Source organism: Gymnoscopelus microlampas (genome assembly GCF_963454915.1).
Source record: "Gymnoscopelus microlampas genome assembly, chromosome: 10".
In the NCBI taxonomy this organism is placed as follows: Eukaryota; Metazoa; Chordata; class Actinopteri; order Myctophiformes; family Myctophidae; genus Gymnoscopelus; species Gymnoscopelus microlampas.
This window is the reverse complement of record NC_139947.1, coordinates 37,972,801-37,995,081: the sequence shown is the minus strand read 5'-3', so window position 1 is coordinate 37,995,081 and position 22,281 is coordinate 37,972,801. Positions and strand designations below refer to the sequence as shown.

At 38.0% G+C, this 22,281-nt stretch overlaps 2 protein-coding genes across 5 annotated transcripts in view; both read left to right on the top strand.

The window, feature by feature from the left end:
• The first annotated feature begins 419 nt into the window (after positions 1-419).
• Positions 420-17,262, top strand: LOC311054019 (uncharacterized protein). The gene is made up of 8 exons (XM_084069882.1): positions 420-467; positions 14,686-14,800; positions 14,895-15,046; positions 15,233-15,334; positions 15,738-15,797; positions 15,914-15,979; positions 16,561-16,629; positions 16,748-17,262. The coding sequence occupies exons 2-8, from the start codon at positions 14,703-14,705 to the stop codon at positions 16,816-16,818; spliced, it is 618 nt and encodes a 205-aa protein (XP_083926008.1). The 5' UTR covers positions 420-467; positions 14,686-14,702; the 3' UTR covers positions 16,819-17,262.
• The window catches only part of LOC311054015 (hemicentin-1-like), a 48,387-nt gene continuing 30,197 nt past the window's right edge, over positions 4,092-22,281 (top strand). Inside the window, exons 1-11 of one of the 4 annotated variants that reach the window (XM_084069875.1) lie at positions 4,092-4,154; positions 4,826-4,867; positions 9,541-9,822; positions 9,961-10,227; positions 10,334-10,627; positions 11,008-11,274; positions 11,380-11,670; positions 12,049-12,324; positions 12,760-13,056; positions 13,317-13,592; positions 13,771-14,061. In XM_084069875.1, the coding sequence (XP_083926001.1) occupies positions 4,106-4,154; positions 4,826-4,867; positions 9,541-9,822; positions 9,961-10,227; positions 10,334-10,627; positions 11,008-11,274; positions 11,380-11,670; positions 12,049-12,324; positions 12,760-13,056; positions 13,317-13,592; positions 13,771-14,061 (2,632 nt within the window). In that variant the 5' untranslated portion in view covers positions 4,092-4,105. The remainder of the gene's footprint in view (positions 4,155-4,825; positions 4,868-9,540; positions 9,823-9,960; positions 10,228-10,333; positions 10,628-11,007; positions 11,275-11,379; positions 11,671-12,048; positions 12,325-12,759; positions 13,057-13,316; positions 13,593-13,770; positions 14,062-22,281) is intronic. The other 3 variants (XM_084069877.1, XM_084069876.1, XM_084069878.1) reach the window with 3 other exon arrangements.

The window sequence follows — 22,281 nt, the reverse complement described above, 5'->3', positions numbered from 1 at the left end:
CTGAATACAAAGTATGTTTTTGCAGTTTGCTGTCAACAACCATACATTTTATATGAATGATGCAGTACATAAAAAGGCCCATTAGATAGATACATTGAGTATCTTTAGTAGTGATTTTACTTATGTGATACACTTTTTTGTAATGATTTTAGTGGTAAAATGATGGGATGTTGTACTTTCTGATTTAGAAAACAAACCCAAGTCAACATTAAGCAAGGATCCTGGCTTTGATCAGATTTATGTTGGAGAGTCAGTGACCTTCAGCTGTGAAGTTGATGTGACCTCTGGCTGGGAGTATCTGTGGTTCAAAGACGGAAAACAACTCATCACTTCTGACTCCAGTAAATCCAGTTACACCATCAGCTCTCCTGCTCCCTCTGATGGTGGAATATATACATGCAAGGCAAGAAGAGGCAAAAATGAATTATTTGCAGAGGACAGCAAGACAGTATCTTTTAATATTGCTGGTAAGAAAAGGCTATTTTAAAATCTTTTCTAAAATATCAGTTTTAAGACCTATCTTGTAAATAGCATTAGGATCTCTGGTTGACAGATAATTACCATTGTAGCCTATTACCACAGTCTAATAGTCATTTTAACTTGTTCATATATGATTACTATTACCTGGAAGCAGTCACAATACCTATTTGTGACAACACAGAATTAATGCATCTGCAAGCATGCAGCTGTTGAACCAGTTCAATTTTCCAACTGTGTCTGCAGTGCGTCCGTGGGCCGTCTTGACCTTGTTAACTGGCTGGTCAGAAGTCTTCTCCAATGATAGTCTGGTGCTCAGATGTGAGGTTAAGGGAAGCCAAGACCAGTGGAACTACACATGGTATGATTTTGTAGCATAAAGTTACTGCAGACGAGAGTCCATATAGCCTTAAGGAGAACTCCTTCAGGCTATGGACCAGAGCTAGCATGAAGTGTATAACATGTTCTGTACATGCTCCATTGTGTCTGAAAACACTCTAAAATACTAAAACATACAGGTTCAGAGAAGGAAACATTCTGGGTCCCTCTGAGTCTGACACCCTCACAGTCACGCCCCCTGATCAGAGTCAGTACACCTGTCAGGGTATCCGCTTTGGACGGCCCTCTTACTCCACCCTCAGTGATGCCTTCAAGACCAAGAACCTCCGTGAGTAACACTTTATTCAGACTGTGTTACAAGAATGTCTTTCATCAAAAATAACTGATATGTTATAATATATTGTTATGAAATGTACTTTCTGTGGAGACCAGAATCACATACAGTACATTATTATAACAGAAGTTGAACCACAACTTCTTGAGGCATACTGTACACTACAGCCTGTGATGTTAAATGTTAGAATGAGTTGTTCTAATACTAATCTATTTATTTTAAATGCTATTTTCCTCGCCGTAGCTCAACCTGTCTAGGCCTGTTGTGGGATTGATTGTGGGACTTCTGGTTGTGATTCCACTGACGATTCTTCTGATCCTGTTGTGAACGAATTGTCCAACGTTGTTTTTTTTCCTGCACCGTGAAAAAGAAAACTTGTAATCCGTAATCTTCCAACCCACAAAATATAAACCAACGGCTTTTCAAAAATAAATCTTAAAATGTTTTAACTACAGTATAATGTCAGGGCAGGGAAGGAATTAATTGGCAAATTTGGCATAATGACAAAAAAAAGGGTAAAAATAATTGGCTATTCTAAATTTGGGAAAAACTAGTAAAAGTGCTCCTCGGAGCACAGGTCTCCGCCAAGTCAGGTCAGTTATTGTGGGCCAGCAATGTTCGGAATTTGCCAATCAGGATGGAATATGAAAAATCTGACGGATCCGTTTCACCACAAGCGGACGCTGCATTCAAACATGCGTGATGTTTGGACAAAATCTGTAGGAGTACTGTAAAAAAAATCTGCCTCCTGGTTGCGTCCATGGATTGTGTGTGCAGAGTTTGGCTACGATCAAGCCAACGGTGCCGGAGATTAGCTGTTCACAGACGGACCGACAGACAGACAGACCGGGTGCAAAACATAGTCGCGGCCATGCCTTTTGGCCTGGCAGAGACAATAATTGTGTAAAAGGTCTATATTCAGTGGAGTTGTAACCAGTTCCATATTGAAGTTGATTTTGTGTGTTGTCATTCAGGAGGACAGAGTGTGTTTGTCTACTTCCAAGTGGCTGAAATGTGCATCCTGCTCATGGTGTGTGTTGGATTCTACATTTGCTACAAGGTGAAGACCCGCCCTCCACAACAAGAACCGCTTTTCTGCAACATGGTTGTCATGGAAACTCTGTAGCTTCTAGTGTGTCACTTTGAAAATAATAGTGTTCCGTTTCAAACACAATTACATTATGCTCTAAATTCTGTGTCTCTCTCTCTCTCTCTCTCTCTCTCTCTCTCTCTCTCTCTCTCTCTCTCTCTCTCTCTCTCTCTCTCTCTCTCTCTCTCTCTCTCTCTCTCTCTCTCTCTCTCTCTCTCTCTCTCTCTCTCTCTCTCTCTCTCTCTCTCTCTCTCTCTCTCTCTCTCTCTCTCTCTCTCTCTCTCTCTCTCTCTCTCTCTCTCTACTGTGGACTGTGAATCAGTATCATGATGATAAAACAGTTATTTTAAGATGATGTGGTTTATGGTTGATAACGTTGACATTTAGTAGTTTCATGCTGTGGCTTTTCAACCGTTGAGCGGATATAAAAACAAGCTTGAGGTTAAGACTAGATAAACATAATTCTTTGCTCATTTAAAATGTGGCTGAAAGTTGAGAGGATAGTTGAATATCATTCTAATTCATTTTCATCCCATTTTTTAATTCATGCAGATATTTTACTAAATATATTTTACTTTGTCTATGTAGACTGTACATGGGAGCTTTGTTATGAGATTTTGCTTTAGCGATAAATAACCTTTAATATATTTTTCATCATTTCTCTGTTGAGCATTGAATAAACCTCAGTGAATTCATTAGTGTTGTGTTTCTCCCTACTGGCTGTTAAAGGTATTTAATCTGCTTAGTGATGGTAGTTGAATGAATGAATGAATAATCAACTGTAATGGATATGATTTTTTCTAATCACAGTTATTAGGATATTCTTCATGTGACCACATAAAATAATGTCATATTAAAGAAAAACAGGACAGCATGTTTTTGGCCTTCCTGCCTTCTTCATTGTCAATCAGTGATTCTGATTATTATTTTATTCATACATGTTCACTGTAGCTGATTGAAAACATTTAGTCATTGACAGACTTTGACCTGTATTGATGTTAAAAAGGTGGGTTTTCAGTTGACGCTAAAAGATGTTGACTGCTGATTTCTTGACGTAATGCGTTCCACAGATAAGAGGCGTAACTGATGAATTCAGCACCACCAATTTCTTTCTGGGTATTAACTGTAATCTCTAGTAGACCTGCCGAAGAAGATCTACAGTAAGTAGCCTACTCTCGGGGGCCTATATATTTTCAATGAGTCCATGAGATGGGCCCATACCATGTAGTGCTTTAAAAACAAGAAGCAAACTTTTAAAGTCGACTCTAAGTGAAACAGGGAGCCATGTAAAGTAGCCAAGACTGGGGTAATAATGCTCACGTCTTTGGTCTTCTGGTTCTTGTTAGCAGTCTAGCTGCCGAGTTTTGAATTAATTGCTGTCTCTGTAAGGACTTCTTGGGGAGACCAGTAAATAAGGCATTTGACACAAAAGCAAGAATCAGTTTTTCAGAATCATTATGGGATAAAAACTAGCATACCATGGCAATGTTTCTAAGGTGAAAGAAGGCTGCCTTCACATTGCTTATATGGGAGTACAAATTCAAAAAACTGTATACATAATAAGTATATGAACCAAAGCAGTCAAGTTTCTTTTAAGCAATGATCCCTAAATAACAAAAGTACATTCAAGACTAAGTTGCCTGTAGTGAGACTGCTATAGTCTCTGGCTCTCAAGAAACAAATGGGTTTTGTTAGGGGAGGTGCCCGAGCAGCCAGACCACAAGTGAGACAAGAAAGTAAGCACGCTACCTTTTTTAAGAGATGAACTAAACACACCCCTACTTCCTGAGTAGAAATACCTAACCATAATACTTCAACCATAACTGCATTGTACTGTACATGCGTCACCAGCATTGCACTACTGTATGCACGCTCCATGGAAAATGAGGTTTATCAAGGCCTTCAGCATCATATGTAAGTTTTTAGGAAATTAACTATTTTGGTTTTAAGTTATAGCTTAGTTTATATCACAACCAAATTATGTTTTATTTTAATTGAGTCATTTCTATATGTTTTCAATTAAACTTAAATTAACACGTAAATTCCATTCTAGCATGTGTGAAGAGTACTTTTTAGGGCGTTTGTTCATTTTTATGGTTTCAGTCTTGTCCCGGTCTCACCTGCAATGGTATTTGGTCTTGACTTGGTCTCGGACCAAGAGGACTCAGGGTTGTTTTCCACTCATTTCTCTAAAGTTGGTTATTGCAGCTTCAAGAGATGTAAGGGTAGCTGTATTATTGAATTAATGACATAATTATTTGAATAATTAATTAATTACTTAAGTAATTTGTGCACATATTTTGCTTATAGGCTTAAGGCTTTACATGTCAAATATGTTTACGCGTTACAAGTATTTTTTGTCTAATGTATTTACACATGTGAATACACATTATATATGCAGAAGGCATCATTTTCTGATTATCGAAAGCAAAAGTAAGGGTTTATACCCAATTCTGAGCCTTACTTTTGCTTCCGATAATATATATATATATACAGTATATACATGTATACATACACATCTCTCATATTTATAGAATTGTCGAAACTGTACGCTAATTATGAATTCTGCTTCCTTTTTTCAACAGTGCTAGCTGCTCTTTGTACAGCCCAGGATGCTGATGAAAATGGTACGGTCTGATTCTATTACACTGTTTAAAATTAAATAACCTTGTATTTTAATGTTTCAGATAGGAATGATTTTTTAAAGCAATCATTAATGTAGCATTCAGAAAACTGTCTTGCCTGCCACATTTCGAAGGGACACACCACCCGCCTAGACAAGTACCCAAAAACAGATACAGGTCCCTGAGACGATAAAAATAATAAAGACATATGTTCAAATGTACCAAACCTGGTGGCGTAGTGGAGGTACAAACTGGGCATTATGCATAAGGATATTCACTTCTAGTGTGAAAAAATGTCTTAGTGTTTTACCAATATCATTATATTCTGAATATCTGAAACGGTTTCAATACTCATTTACTGCACTATGGAGAGCAGCCATGTCTCTCTCACGCAAAATATGGTTCAGATTACAGGAAAGATTGGGGGGGGGGGGTCTGACTCTGACTCTGACCACACCTAATTAACCACATGAATCCATGCATCCTGATTCTGGCCCGTTCTCTTCGCTTGCCCGTGTATGAGTAACATTACCAGAATGCACCGGTGGTTTGCTGAGCATCACACCTAATGTTATAGTAGTCTAATAGAAAAGATAACCTTATATTCAATGCAATCTTTTACATAGCAGAATTAAAAGGAACATCTTAAGAAGGACAAAAAGACACAAAATAAGAATAAAAGAAGTCCGCACAGACAGCTGGTGCTCCGAGTAAACTTTAATGTTCCACCCACAACGTTTGGACCAACGAATGGTCTTCCTCAAAGGAAGACCATTCGTTGGTTGAAACGTTGCGAGTCTCACATTAAAGTTTACTTGGAGCAGCAGTTGTCTGTGTGGACATCTTTTATCTTTTACATAGCAGCCAGCCATATTTCTCTCTTCTGTATAATAGAAAAGATAGAAGTCATTCCTCATAGCTTAGGCTTATCTGCTCATTCTGGTATTGGGAGATGATGTTGAATGTGGATCCAGCAAATTATTTCCATTAGACTATTTTTAAAGTAATAAAAAAGCAGAACATTTTAGAAAATGTTGTGGTTATGTCATTGTTAGTCAGACAAAGAAGCTGTATGGTTGGAATTATGATCTGTACATGTTAGTCTTCAATTCATAGCTCACAGTAGCCTATTAATAAAACAAAAACATACAAAATGTACTAAAAGTGATACAAATTCAACATCTAAAATGTACTCACTGTAAATAGCAAAATATATGCATATATATATATAGCAAAACATATGAAGTGCAAGTGTTGTGAGAAAGTGTGAGTTTTTGTGCATCTGTTTTTGTGAGTGTGTGCGTGTGTGGGGCTAGGCATTGCCAGGAAGCCCATAAGAGGAAGGATAATATGATGCAGCACAACATTCTGCATCATCATGCTAGATTGCGTATGAGATGGGAGATAAGGCCTTATCTCCCATGTCATTTACAGTTAATGAGAAACACAATTACACGCTAGTTGTGACTCCTAAATTAATAAAGTAAATATCTAGTACATTAATAATAAAAGTATAATAAAAATAAAAATATATATCAAAGTAAACTAATAATAACTGAGCTGGACTGTTAGTGATTGAGAGACAAATAAAAGAGTGGTCTTTCTTTTGCATTCAAACCGGGGCAGCAGCCATTGTTGAAGAAGCATATACTTCAAGTTCCTGAATTCAACTAACTCTGCCCCAGGGTGTTTGGGTTGGGTTGCCGCACGTGTCATGACCCATATCACACACAGAAACTGTATGCATAAGAAATGAGTTGACAATTTGAGCAATATGAATTGTTTCAGATCATTTCTTTGCACAGGAAACAGTTCTGTAAAGTTCTGTAAAGTTCCTTTACAGGACTGTTTCTCAACCAGTGGTCCACGAGCCACTATAGTGGTCAAAGGAGGTACAATATAAAATATATTTAAACAGGCTAACATTATGCATAAGGATATTCACTTCTAGTGTGAAAAAATGTCTTAGTGTTTTACCAATATCAGTATTTTCTGAATATTTGAAACGGTTTCAATGCTCATTTACTGCACTATGGAGAGCAGCCATGTCTCTCTAACGCAAAATATGGTTCAGATTACAGGAAAGATTGGGGGGGGGGGGGGGGGTCTGACTCTGACCACACCTAATTAACCACATGAATCCATGCATCCTGATTCTGGCCCGTTCTCTTCGCTTGCCCGTGTATGAGTAACATTACCAGAATGCACCGGTGGTTTGCTGAGCATCACACCTAATGTTATAGTAGTCTAATAGAAAAGATAACCTTATATTCAATGCAATCTTTTACATAGCAGAATAAAAAGGAACATCTTAAGAAGGACAAAAAGACACAAAATAAGAATAAAAGAAGTCCGCACAGACAGCTGGTGCTCCGAGTAAACTTTAATGTTCCACCCACAACGTTTGGACCAACGAATGGTCTTCCTCAAAGGAAGACCATTCGTTGGTTGAAACGTTGCGAGTCTCACATTAAAGTTTACTTGGAGCAGCAGTTGTCTGTGTAGACATCTTTTATCTTTTACATAGCAGCCAGCCATATGTTTCTCTCTTCTGTATAATGGAAAAGATAGAAGTCATTCCTCATAGCTTAGGCTTATCTGCTCATTCTGGTATTGGGAGATGATGTTGAATGTGGATCCAGCAAATTATTTCCATTAGACTATTTTTAAAGTAATAAAAAAGCAGAACATTTTAGAAAATGTTGTGGTTATGTCATTGTTAGTCAGACAAAGAAGCTGTATGGTTGGAATTATGATCTGTACATGTTAGTCTTCAATTCATAGCTCACAGTAGCCTATTAATAAAACAAAAACATACAAAATGTACTAAAAAGTGATACAAATTCAACATCTAAAATGTACTCACTGTAAATAGCAAAATATATGCATATATATATATAGCAAAACATATGAAGTGCAAGTGTTGTGAGAAAGTGTGAGTTTTTGTGCATCTGTTTTTGTGAGTGTGTGCGTGTGTGGGGCTAGGCATTGCCAGGAAGCCCATAAGAGGAAGGATAATATGATGCAGCACAACATTCTGCATCATCATGCTAGATTGCGTATGAGATGGGAGATAAGGCCTTATCTCCCATGTCATTTACAGTTAATGAGAAACACAATTACACGCTAGTTGTGACTCCTAAATTAATAAAGTAAATATCTAGTACATTAATAATAAAAGTATAATAAAAATAAAAATATATATCAAAGTAAACTAATAATAACTGAGCTGGACTGTTAGTGATTGAGAGACAAATAAAAGAGTGGTCTTTCTTTTGCATTCAAACCGGGGCAGCAGCCATTGTTGAAGAAGCATATACTTCAAGTTCCTGAATTCAACTAACTCTGCCCCAGGGTGTTTGGGTTGGGTTGCCGCACGTGTCATGACCCATATCACACACAGAAACTGTATGCATAAGAAATGAGTTGACAATTTGAGAAATATGAATTGTTTCAGATCATTTCTTTGCACAGGAAACAGTTCTGTAAAGTTCTGTAAAGTTCCTTTACAGGACTGTTTCTCAACCAGTGGTCCACGAGCCACTATAGTGGTCAAAGGAGGTACAATATAAAATATATTTAAACAGGCTAACATTTCATAAGTCAATCAAATTTGTATTTAAAAAAACAACAACATATAGGTGTAGTTTTGGTAAAGGCTTGAAAATAAATAATTACTGTTGAGGTTTTGGGGACGCATTGTGAGCTTGTGCACTGTGGTGCATCTAATTATAAATCCAGCTTTAAGATCATTAATGTTAAATATTACTTAACAAAATGAAATTAAATACACATGACTGTGTTATGCCTTCTGGGTGAGGTGGAGTTGTCCTTGAGCATTGTTTGAAATATGCTAGTGGTCCAGAGCTCAAAGAAGGTTGGGAACCACTGCTGTACGACATGGGCAACCTTCACATTTATTTGGCAAAATTAGAGTATCTTTTCCAGACACCAGTACACCACTGAGCACAGGCATTAATATAAGCACTGTTATACAGTGTTTCTAATGGTGCTTGGGTGGAGGTGGTAATGTAAACAGCAGAGACTCAATAGGCATAATTCTTAAATGGGGGAGAAAAGGGGGGGGGGGGGGGAGAGAAAATAATACAGTGTTTTCTAATCGAGTGTTCCTGAAGACAGTAGGAGCCAACACATTGATTATGGGAGCATCACTTATCAAGATTCAAGTATGGTGTTACACACTGGCAGTATTGCTGTTGCCTGCAGCCTTAAGCTTGAACGAAATGCAATCTGATGTCAAAAATTATGTGAAATCAATGACATGACCTGGTTGCTATTTGATCACTGAATAAATCAAATGTAAACAGCATGACCAAAAATAGAGCCATGGTTCCTACCACAGTTTGACAATGAAACAATATTATAACATAATAACATAACATACAGATACAACTCTAATGCTCCTATACTGATAATGGAACATACTGGTGCCAAATCAAGGAGAGGAACTCTCAGCATTTAGTAATGCTACTTCATTGTATATATATTTTCAACTTCCTAGTAATAATAATCATACAGTTCTTCTGCAGCATTGTTAAAGACAAAACCTGTAAGAAACAATAATGAATATGGACTTAAAGTGTTTCATGAATTTCTGTACTGAGTGTTGTATTTAACTTACAATTGTACAATTATCTAATTTAATAAAATTGCAGACCTACCAACGGCATCTCTGGAGCGACAGACCCAGTGGTCAGATGTGTTTCCCGATGAGGAAGTGGAGATGAGCTGTAAAGTTCAGGGGAGTTCTGACTGGACCTTCACCTGGTACAGAGATGGACATGAAGACTCAACTGTGTCCCTCGGTCCTGAAGGTTCAACTGTCACTGTCTCCCCTCCATCAGGCACTACAGGGAGGTACTCCTGCAGAGGTCATCACAAGACCAAACCCAATAAGACCACTGGATATAGTAACAGAGTATCCCTACAAGTGTATGGTAAGTTCCTTTACATGTTTGAAATATATATATATATAAATATATATATATAAAATATATAATTTAAATCCCTGTGTAGGTATTGGGTAATGAATGTGTATGAACATAAAATGCCCCTTCTTCTCCTTTTTGTATTAGCAAACAAGCCCCAGCCTAGAGTGACACTCTCTCCAGGTTTAAAAGAAATATACATCGGAGAGCCTGTTTCATTCAGCTGTATGGTTGATAAGTCCTCTGGATGGGAATACACGTGGTACAGAGATGGAACAGAGGTTCACACATCCAGCACTTACACTATAACAGCTCCAAAGCTATCTCACAGTGGACCATACTTGTGTCGAGCCAAACGAGGAAAGGGCCCGTTCTATACAGAGAAGAGTGAAAAAGAAATTCTGCAATTATCTGGTAAGGACATCTTTTTTTTATTACTCACCCAGCCCAGGAGTCACCTAAAATGTCAAACTCTTTAAGATTTTATGAAAATCTACCGGTATTTGCTAAAAACTTTCAGATCCTCCTAAGCCATCTCTGGAGGTACAGACCAAGTGGTTGGATGATGTGTTCCCTACTGAGAGAATAGAGATGAGCTGTGGAGTTCAGCGGAGTTCTGACTGGACTTTTACCTGGTACAGAGATGGACACAAACTCAGTGAAGACTCAGCTGTGTCCCTGGATGCAGAGGGAACGTCACTCACCATCCTTTCAGCCACACAAACACATGCAGGACTCTACACCTGTAAAGGTCACCATAAAACCAGGAAAATCATCTCTGGAGCCAGCAACTCTGCTGATATCACAGTTCATCGTGAGTTTCTAACAATTATATTACATCTTTTAATTGATCTCAGCAAGACGGAAAAATGCCATTAATGGTAGCTTATTTTAATCGACTATATTATATCATCAATGTGGATATGTGACAGTATGCTTACTGTAATATCAGTGTAGCAGAAATATTTCTTACTTCTTACAGTCACACATTATGTTGCTATTCCACTGAATAGAAAGTATGTTTTTGCAGTTTGCTGTCAAAGACCATACATTTTATATGAATGATGCAGTACATAACAAAGGCCCATTAGATAGTTACATTGATTATCTTTAGTAGTGATTTTATTCATGTGATACACTTTAATATAATGAGTTTAGTGTTAATGTGATGGGATGTTGTACTTTCTGATTTAGAAAACAAACCCAAGTCAATACTAAGCAAGGATCCTGGCTTTGATCAGATGTATGTTGGAGAGTCAGTGACCTTCAGCTGTGAAGTTGCTGTGTCCTCTGGATGGGAATACATGTGGTACAGAAATGGAACAGAGGTTCACACATCCAGCACTTATACTATAACATCTCCAAAGTCGTCTGACAGTGGACAATACTGGTGTCGAGCCAAACGAGGAAAGGGCCCGTTTTACACCGATCAAAGTAAAACAACAATTCTGCAATTATCTGGTAAGGACTTTTTTGTATTACTCACCCAGCCCAGGAGTCACCTTAAATGTCAAACTCTTTAAGATGTGTTATGAAAATCTACTGGTATATGCTACAAACTTCCAGATCCTCCTAAGCCATCTCTGAAGGTACAGACCCAGTGGTTGGATATGTTCCCTACTGAGAGAATAAAGATGAGCTGTGGAGTTCAGGGGAGTTCTGACTGGACTTTTACCTGGTACAGAGATGGACAGAAAGTCAGTGCAGACTCAAGTGTGTCCATGGGTGCAGAGGGAATGTCACTCACCATCCTCTCAGCCACACAAACACATGCAGGACTCTACCACTGTAAAGTTCACCATAAAACCAGGAAAATCAGCTCTGGAGCCAGCAACTCTGCTGATATCACAGTTCATCGTGAGTTTCTAACAATTATATTACATTATTTTAATTGATCTCAGCAAGACGGAAAAATGCCATTAATTGTAGCTTATTTTAATCGACTATATTATATTATCAATTTGGATATGTGACAGTATGCTTACTGTAATATCAGTGTAGCAGAAATATTTGTTGCTTCTTACAGTCACACATTATGTTGCTATTCCACTGAATGCAAAGTATGTTTTTGAAGCTTGCTGTCAAAGACCATACATTTTATATGAATGATGCAGTACATAAAAAGGCCCATTAGATAGATACATTGAGTATCTTTAGTAGTGATTTTACTCATGTGATACATTTATGTAATGCGTTTAGTGGTAAAATGATGGGATGTTGTACTTTCTAATTTAGAAAACAGACCCAAGTCAACATTAAGCAAGGATCCTGGCTTTGATCAGATATATGTTGGAGAGTCAGTGACCTTCAGATGTGAAGTTGATGTGTCCTCTGGATGGGAGTATCAATGGTTCAAAGACGGAAAACTCAATTCTGACTCCAGTAAATCCAGTTACACCATCAGCTCTCCTGCTCCCTCTGATGGTGGAATATATACATGCAAGGCAAGAAGAGGCAAAAAAAATGAATTATTTGCAGAGGACAGCAAGACAGTATCTCTTAATATTGTTGGTAAGAAGAAGCTATTTCTTTTCTAATCTTTTCTAAAATATCAGCTTTAAAGACCTATGTTATAAATAGTATTAGGATCTGTGGTTGACAGTTAATCACCATTTTATTACCACAGTCTAATAGTAATTTTAATTGTTCATTTATGATTACTATTACCCGGAAGCAGTCACAATACTTATTTGTGACAACACAAAATAAATATTTATTATATTTTCAAATTTAGCTAACAAGCCAAAACCCTTAATGATTCAAAATACAGTGTTGAGGGGCAAAGTTCCTGCTGATGTATTAACATTTCATATCATAATGATCTTCCACACCAATGTGAAAGACAAAAATGTGGCCTTAAAATGCGTTTCATACATCTTGGTAATGAGTTTAATATTTAATGTAGTAACAATTGCAAAATTATTAATTGATTTCATAAAATTGCAGACCCACCAACACCATCTCTGAAGGTACAGACCAAGTGGTTGGATATGTTCCCTACTGAGAGAATAGAGATGAGCTGTGGAGTTCAGGGGAGTTCTGACTGGACTTTTACCTGGTACAGAGATGGACACAAACTCAGTAACGGCTCAGCTGTGTTCCTGGATGCAAAAGGAACGTCACTCACTATCCTCTCAGCCAAACAATCAAATGCAGGACTCTACACCTGTAAAAGTCACCATAAAACCAGGAGCATCCCCATCAGCTCTGAACCCAGCAACTCTGCTGATATCACAGTTCATCGTGAGTTTCTAACAATTATATTACAGGTTATCTTAGCCATATCTAAAATATTGATTAATTAGTGCCTATCTTAATTGGCTATGTTCTATTATTATCTGATAATGAGACAGTACACTAGCTTCAGCTTGTGCAACGTTCGTGCAGCAAAAGAGCAAGTTCTTTCCATTTCTGATTACTATTATATTGCACAAACACTAACAATACTGCCACCACTCCAGTGACACTACAAAATAAACATCTATTTTCCTTTTCTGATTTAGTTAATAAGCCAAAACCCTTGATGACTCAATATCCAAGTGTTGAGAAGATGTACATTGGAGAGCGAGTGTTCTTTGATTGTAAAGTTAACGTTTCCACTGGCTGGGAGTATCTTTGGTACAAAGATGGAACACCAATCAAACAATCAAACAGGGGCAATAGTTATAACATCAGCTCAGCTACTTCATCAGACAGTGGTAAATATAAGTGCATGGCCAAAAGAGGCACAACAGCATTCAATACAAACTACAGCAAGGTTCAGACTCTACAGATATCTGGTGAGCCAAAGAAAAAGTACTAATCTGTCTTTTGTTTTTTTTAAATATTTTTGTGTATCATATACATTGACACAATCTAATGGCACTGCCTCTCATAATCTATAATGTTAATATGTTGTTTAAATGAAACCGCTTAATTATGTATACAGACAATTCTAAATTATCTATTTCTTTTTAGCTATTCCTGTTCCAGCTTTGAAGCTAATGACTCCATGGTCAGATGTGTTTCCCACTGAGACTGTGGAGTTGAGCTGTGGGGTTCCAGACAACTCTGACTGGACCTATACATGGTACAGAAATAGAACACAGATGCAGTTGGACAAATCTTCATCCCTGGACTCAGATAGAGCTACTCTTTCCATCCACTCTGTCTCAGCCAAACATGCTGGAGAATATGAGTGTATGGGACGACATAAGAGCAGATCTGTCAGCACTAGAAATAGTTCTGGATCTGTGCTCAAGATCTATGGTGAGATGATTTATACACTATTGTTACCCCATTCAAGGGATAGTTTGACATTTTGTATTTTAGTTGGTTTCGTATAGACAACGGGGGGAAACATGCATAAGAGACAAAGAGCTAGCTGGCCATTTTAGAAAAACAGGGAAATCTTCCCCAATGTGATGAGGAAACTTAAAAGTGTCAAAGTATCCCTTTAATCTGATGAATGACTAAAATGTCATGAGTGTGCAATGTCATTTAAACATTACCATAATTCGCATAACCTACCCTCAGATGAGATGCCCAAAGCTGTACTGAAGCAATTTCCAGAGTTCAATGTGATGTACATTGGAGAATCTGTGAACCTCATCTGTGAAGTTACGGTCTCCTCTGGATGGGAGTATCAGTTGTACAAAGATAAATCACAACCATTAACTTCTGGACACAGTCATTCCATCAGCTCTGTTGTTAAAACAAACAAGGGGGGGTATCAATGCCAAGCTACAAGAGGCAAGAAAAATGAATTTCGCACAGAATTTTCAGAGACCCGTAACCTTGACATTCAAGGTAAGCATAATAAACTTTTCCTTCTTTAAATGCATCTGCAAGCTGTTGGAATGAGTTCACCTCCTTTTCCAACTGTGTCTGCAGTGCGTCCGTGGGCCGTCATGACCTTGTTAACTGGCTGGTCAGAGGTCTTCTCCACCGATAGCCTGGTGCTCAGATGTGAGGTGAAGGGAAGCCAAGTTGAGTGGAACTACACATGGTATGATATTCGTGGAAGTATACCACATGCATGTTTTATATTATGTACATTCCCCATCATCTCTTAAAACATTCTAAAACACCAAAACGTACAGGTTCACAGAAGGAAAGAGTCTGGCTCCCTCTGAAACACTCACAGTCACGCCCCAGGATGACCCTGATCAGAGCCAGTACACCTGTCAAGGTATCCGCTTTGAACGGCCCTTTTACTCCACCCGCAGTGATGATTTCAAGACCAAGAACCTCCGTGAGAAACGTTTAAATAATTCTTTGTCGTAGGACTGTCGGCTGTTGCTCACCAAAAATAACTTATGTTATGTATTTTACTTTCTGTGAAGACCAGAATCACAATCATTTACAAATAAATTATATAAGTTATCATACTCATATTCTTCTCTCCCTTTCTTTCTGTGTCTCTCTCCCGTCTTTATAGTTCTGAAGAGAAGGGTGCTTCTCTCCATCTCTGGTTGTCTCTTCTTTGGAATTCTCTGTGTCTTCATCGGATGCATCGCTCTAAGACTGACCCGCAAGCCAGGTTTTGATTTATCCTGTTCAGAATCTCTCTGTATATGTCTTCCGTGTTAAAGTGTCAATAAACAATTTCTACAAGCTCTGAATCTGGGAGTTTGAGGTCAAACAATATCAGTTACTAACCGCCATCCCAGATCCCTACCCTTACCAAATGCATGCCAACAATTATTAAACTTTATAACTAAAGTTAACCATCTTTGAATACTAAACACAAACATATCCATGCACTACTATGAATCAAGACTATTATCATTGCTATTCTAAACCACTAACAGGTAGGATCGCTTGTCTTAATTTAACATAAACGAAAGGTGTCACTGATGTCATGAGAACTCCGCAAAAAGCTTTGCCATTTGTGGAACCAGTGAGGTGACTTTTTTTTTTTTTTTTCCCTAACTCTCACACAGAGAAGAAGCCAGAAGGGCCCAACCTTTTTCTCACCATGGCTCAGCTGAAGACACGTGATGGTATGTACTGTATTTTTACAGGCGCTACCAGGGGTTTGACAAATTTGCCCAAAATAGGGACACCAGGTTAATGTGGTTAATATACATTTTTAATCAAATTGTCCCATATGCTACAGATGCCCCTTGCCCATTGGACGACTATGACCGTGTCACTGAGGTTGCACTGACTGCTTCAAATAACGGTATTACTTTTAAGATAATAGATGATATATGGATTATTGATTAGCTAAAGGCCTCTAGGTTAAATGTAGGGTAAGTGATTTATTTTTTTTAACAGAGCATTACAGTATATATACTGATAGTAATCATTGCAATAGTTTGTTTGTTCAGTAAAAGGAGTCTCCCCGTGTCTCCAGCTCTTTAATAAAAAATAAAATACATTTTCAGGTGGCTTGCCAAATTTCAGAAGAGGTTAGCTATTTATCAGCTTCGATCTTTTAGTGTTACAGTTCTAATTTTGTGTGCTTCTTTCTTTGTGTCATCACTTCCCATTTAATTTGTTAATCCTGTATCCTGTGTTGAGTTCTCTCTCCCGATTGGATAAAATTGCTATCCTGACCTGAAAATGCTTTTTCTGTTTACTAAAGAGGTGGAGAGACAGGGAGACCCCTGTTACTGAACAAACATGCTATATCAATGAGTACTATCAGAATATAGAGCCATTTAACACTTATTTTAACAAAGGAAAATCACTTACAATACCTTTAATTTATCATATAACATTTTGTTTGTTAAATTTTCTTTTCAACAATTTGACCTGCAGAGATGGATGACAATGAAGCAATTTGCAGTGAATCAACACAGATCCCCATACCTTCCCCAGACAACCAAGGTACTACAACCATATTACGTTTTCTCTGATTCTCTGATTACATTTCTATATTCTGTGTATAGTCTTTTATCACTAGAGGCATGATATCATTGATCTATATCTCCCTTTCTCTCTCTAGCTGTGACATCTGAGATCCTTGATACGGCAGATGAAAATGGAGGGCTTATGTCATTCAAGCAGTTAGGATAATATATCCTCACACATCCCAAAACATCAAAATATATTATATTTGGATCACTGAATGCACACTGAAGTCTGGATCATTTCCCATACAAATATAAATAAGTGTAACAACTGCCTATTGTCTAGATCACGGGTGAAACTTGAAACACATAGCGTTGAATTATATTAAAACTGCATGACTTTGGTAGACTCAAAATGCATATCAACTTTTAATTGGCCAACTAATTTATCTCTTGCCAGATGTCTTAAATGCACCACTTTATAGGTCACTGACGAGACACCATTATGTTAAATATAATAGACTCAAGGCAGACTCTTTCACAATTATAAACATATGATTTTTACCATTTGAGTACATCGTTACCTGCATCAGTGTACTGCAGGTATGGACTAAAATTGTAAATATGATTTTCCAATAATTGGAATTTAGTCAAATTAATTTGCTTCAAAATCTGCTGTCTTTTATGTTGTTTTGAATTCTTTGGGGGTGGTCGTTTTGTTTTCCTTTCATGCGGTGTGATATGTTTATCCATGTCGAAGCCATTGTACAGTATGCACTGTGGAGCACTGACTATCTGCCTAAAGTATAAAATACAAAATAGTAAACATTTTTGAGTGTTCTTTTATCTTGTGTTGTTGAATTGTGACATGCTATATGACTGCAAACGCTGAAGACACTATGTTTAGTGGTCCAGTCAATGGGATTATATTTTCCTCTGAGAGCACATGCAGATAAGACATAAGCAGAACAGAATACCAGAATGTTCCAGACAATCGTTTAGATAAATAACTTTAGACTGACTTCCACAATGCATGCAGACCTGAAGTAATACCTGGCTGGGCGATATTGAGTAAATGAAATGCGTTTCACAATATCGAAATCAAGTCACAATATATTTGAACGAATACCTCAATATTGGGAAGGCAAAGTCCCAGGTTCAATTCCAGCCCTCAGCAATGTGTCAAAGTGTCAAACTGAGCAAGACACTTCCTGAGCGCTTCACACCAACAGCTGCTCACTGCTCCTAGGATGGGTAAAGTGCAGAGAACAAATGTCACGTATGTGTAAATATATTGCGACAAAAAACACCCCAAGGAGTGGGCACAAAATGATTATGATAATTGATTGTACTATTGTATTGATATTTCAGGGATGACTGCTCATGCTTTCAGAAGATGATTACACAAAACATTTCTGAGAAACAAAAAAGCTTTGGGGCGACAGACCTACACATTTTTACAAACCTTTCTCTTGCTCTATCCTCTATCACATGATGAATTGCACACAGGTCTGATGTGTCATTCCTTTTTTATCTAACAACAGACCAGGGGTCCAAATGGCAGTGAGCTGGTAGCACGTAGGCCAAAAAGTAGGCAGAGGAGTAATTAACAGAAGGGTGTACAACAATCCAGTTATATCAATGAACGAGTGTGTTTTTGTAAAGAAGTTTTCTATTCCAGTTTGTTTCCTTAAATTTCACTTCAAAACACTTTTAGGGTCATTTTAACATCTAATACTTTTCAGTTTCATCTACAATTGACTGTCAACTTGTGTAGCCATAATGTCTGACATTACTTATCCAATGGGGAGAGAGAATTCACACAGGATACAGGATGAACTGAAATGGGAAGTGATGACACAAAGAAAGAAGCACACACAATTGGAATTGGAACTGTAAGTTCCAATTCTAAAAGATCAAAGCTGATAAATGGGTAACCTCTCCTGAAATTTGGCCCCCCACCTGAAAATGTATGTTATTTTTTATTAAAGAGCTGGAGACACAGGGAGACTCCTTTTACTGAACAAACAAGCTATTGCAATGATTACTATTAGTATATACTGTAATGCTCAGTTTAAAAAAAAAATCACTTACCCTACATTTAACCTAGAGGCCTTTAGCTAATCAAATAATCCATATATCATCTATTATCTTAAAAGTAATACCGTTATTTGAAGCAATCAGTGCAACCTCAGTGACACGGTCATAGTCGTCCAATGGGCAAGGGGCATCTGTAGCATATGGGACAATTTGATTAAAAATGTACATTAACCACATTAACCTGGTGTCTTGTCAAGAGTTTTCAATATATTTCTTAAATAAAAGAAATAGCAGATATACAACACGTCACATTGTACAGTAGAGAGACTATTTTTGGCATTTGTCATACAAAAAAGTACTTAAGTAGTTAAGAAAATGCCCTGCCCCCCCCCCCCCCCCCCCAACAAATCGAAACCTATTGGAACTGTAAATATCATTACCTACAGAAACGCCCAAACCACAAACCCCTGGTGAAGTCTGTAAAAATACAGTACATACCATCACGTGTCATCAGCTGAGCCATGGTGAGAAAAAGGTTGGGCCCTTCTGGCTTCTTCTCTGTGTGAGAGTTAAAAAAAAAAAGAAATAAAGTGTCACCTCACTGCTTCCACAAATGGCAAAGCTTTTTGCAGAGTTCTCATGACATCAATGAATGAGTGTTTTTTTGTAAAGAAGTTTTCTATTCCAGTTTGTTTCCTTAAATTTCACTTCAAAACACTTTTAGGGTCATTTTAACATCTAATACTTGCACCCGGGCCCAGACAGTTTTTAAGTGGCTTGATTCAATATTTAGATATTTGTATATATTCATTTAATCAGACACACCCACTCCTATAAGCCCATTGAACTCTAAACTCCATTTTAACCATGTTAGACTAAACTAAAACACACGTTCCTGCTTTAAGGCTGTCAAGCTTTTGCTGCGCCAGAGTTGCTTTGTGTGTCCTTCACGTGACGAAGTAATGTCAGACATTATGGCTACACAAGTTGACAGTCAATTGTAGATGAAACTGAAAAGTATTAGATGTTAAAATGACCCTAAAAGTGTTTTGAAGTGAAATTTAAGGAAACAAACTGGAATAGAAAACTTCTTTACAAAAAAACACTCATTCATTGATATAACTAGATCGTTGTACACCCTTCTGTTAGCTACTCCTCTGCCTACTTTTTGGCCTACATGCTACCAGCTCGCTGCCATTTGGACCCCTGGTGGTCCATGGACCCCATGTTGAGAAACATCGCTTCAGACTTTAGGCTTGTATAGTAAGTGGAGCAGTGCGGTCAAAGCAGCTGCTTCCTTTCTGGCTTCCTGTGCAGACCCTCAGTGTGCGCACACGCCACCACCACACACAGCAGCTGCTGCATCTGCTTCTCTGGCCACTGGGACGGTCGGGCCAACTGCTGAACGACCAGTCTATTCCAGGTCGAACTGGGCCGGACATCTAAAACATTTCTTTTTACCATGGCAGAAATGAAACAGCATGAGGTACAGTCAGACATTTGAGCTAAAAGGATAACACAAAAAAGTCCTGGGGATTTGTTTCCATTGTGGTCCTACGTCCTATGTATCTGGAGATAACTAATAAGATAGAAGAAAAAATAAGATAATATAATAAATACAATATCATCAACAAATATAAAACACTACAATGTACAAAGTAGAAATTCACCGGTCAATCACATTTGATTGATTGATTGATTGATTTTATTTGGTGATTGTACAGAAAAGTGCTCATTAGCACTTCCCGACATGCAGTCAACACAGTGGATAAAAACACAATAAAGCCCAAAGGCTTATTTCCATTGCGGTTGAGCCGATACCAAAATGACGTGTAACCCCATGTCACCAGACCGTCCATGAGGTGAAAAGCCGTGCAAACTGCTTTGCAAACGTGCAAACTAACATGCAAACTGTCCTTAACAATAAAAAGAGGGTACTGTTGTTGTGATGGGAAATGACCAATGATATTTGTTTGTGTGACAATTGAAATGAGAGGCTGAGTCAGAGTTATTGTGTATTCAGACTTTGTTCATTTATTTCACCAGTTGATGAATATGTTTATTGTCTCCGCCAGGCCGAAAGGCATGGCGAGAGAGTATGTTTTACCCCCTGTCCGTCCGTCCGTGTGTGTGTCCTGTCCGTGTGTTACCAGCTAATCTCCGGCACCGTTGGCCCACTCGCTGCGAAACTGTGCACACACACTCCCTCGATGCCAATTCAGAACCTTTGCCCCAATTTTTTCACATGGGCCTGTTATAGCGCCACCAGGAGGCCGATTTGTGCAAAACCCATTTTTTGACATTGCTCCTACAGATTTTATCCAAACGTCATGCAAATCGGTACACAGTATCTCTATAGTCATATGATCAACCCGGATCTGTTCGATTTCCCATATTCCATCCTGATTGGCTAAGATTGGCTTCCAAAGTTTGCAGGATTGGTCCGCTTTGAACAAAATGCCTCAAATCATGAACGCAGCTTGCAATTTCCGTGAAATTTCACATGCACATTCCCACTAGGCCGAGGAAAAAATGCCACGCATTTCACATTGGCCTGTTATAGCGCCACCAGCAGGTCTAATTTAGCAAAACACATTTTTGGAACAAAATGCCTCAAATCATGAATGCAGTGTCCGATTGCCGTGAAAGGCCTAAGAAGAAATGGCACCCTTTTCACATTGACCTATTATAGCGCCACCAGGAGGCCACAATAACATACCTGACCTGGCGGAGACCTGTGCTCCGAGGAGCACTTTTTCTAGTTTTATTTGACATGCATGAGTGCTAATTTTCAACACCTGTCCACTGGAGGCTTTTCTTCATAGGATAACAGTAATCTAACACTAATCAAATACAGGGAATACAAAATATAATCAAAATCTGACCCAATACATTAACTGTGAAACAAAAGCAACATACAGTAATCATTCCAAGAACCAGTCAGAATCTATTCATGTGAGCACTGTTCATTTGATCATAATCATGATTTGAGTCCTCTGTTAAACACGTTACCATCAGACTGGAATGGAGTTCTATGGAAGCGAAACAAGCGGGAAAAAAATATTACTTTTCTGTTTTGAGTTCAACTCAGGGCCTCCAGAGTGCAAAAGGAGCAGCTTCACTCACATTGATAACAATCATAAAACACATATACTGTGAGATTACACCCTAAAAGACAATGGAGTGAATAATTATTGTCTTTCCATGCACTGCATATTCCCGGCTCTGCCCTATTTTTTTTGCCTTTCCATTTGTACCTGGACATTTCATATCAAGGTGTACTCATTCTATGACGGAATTTAAATTATACATAAACGGTCATTTGATTTAAAATGCCCCACTAAATAATGGACAATTCTCAAATGAAAAAAAAAGACTATTTTGAAAATTTTAATTAAATGAGGCTAAAGCTTTTTAAGCTAATAAATGCATTTTTTGAGACGCAAATTAATCTATAATTCAATAGCATTTACATTTCATCTCCGGGTGATTGTATTGAATTGAATTATACATACATTTGTGTCTCAAAAAATGCATTTATTGGCTTAAGATTAAAAAGCATTAGCCTTATTTAATTTCCATTTTCAAAATATCCTTTTTATTTTAATCACACAATTAAGTAATTAAGTTAGTGTCCACACTGAAGAAC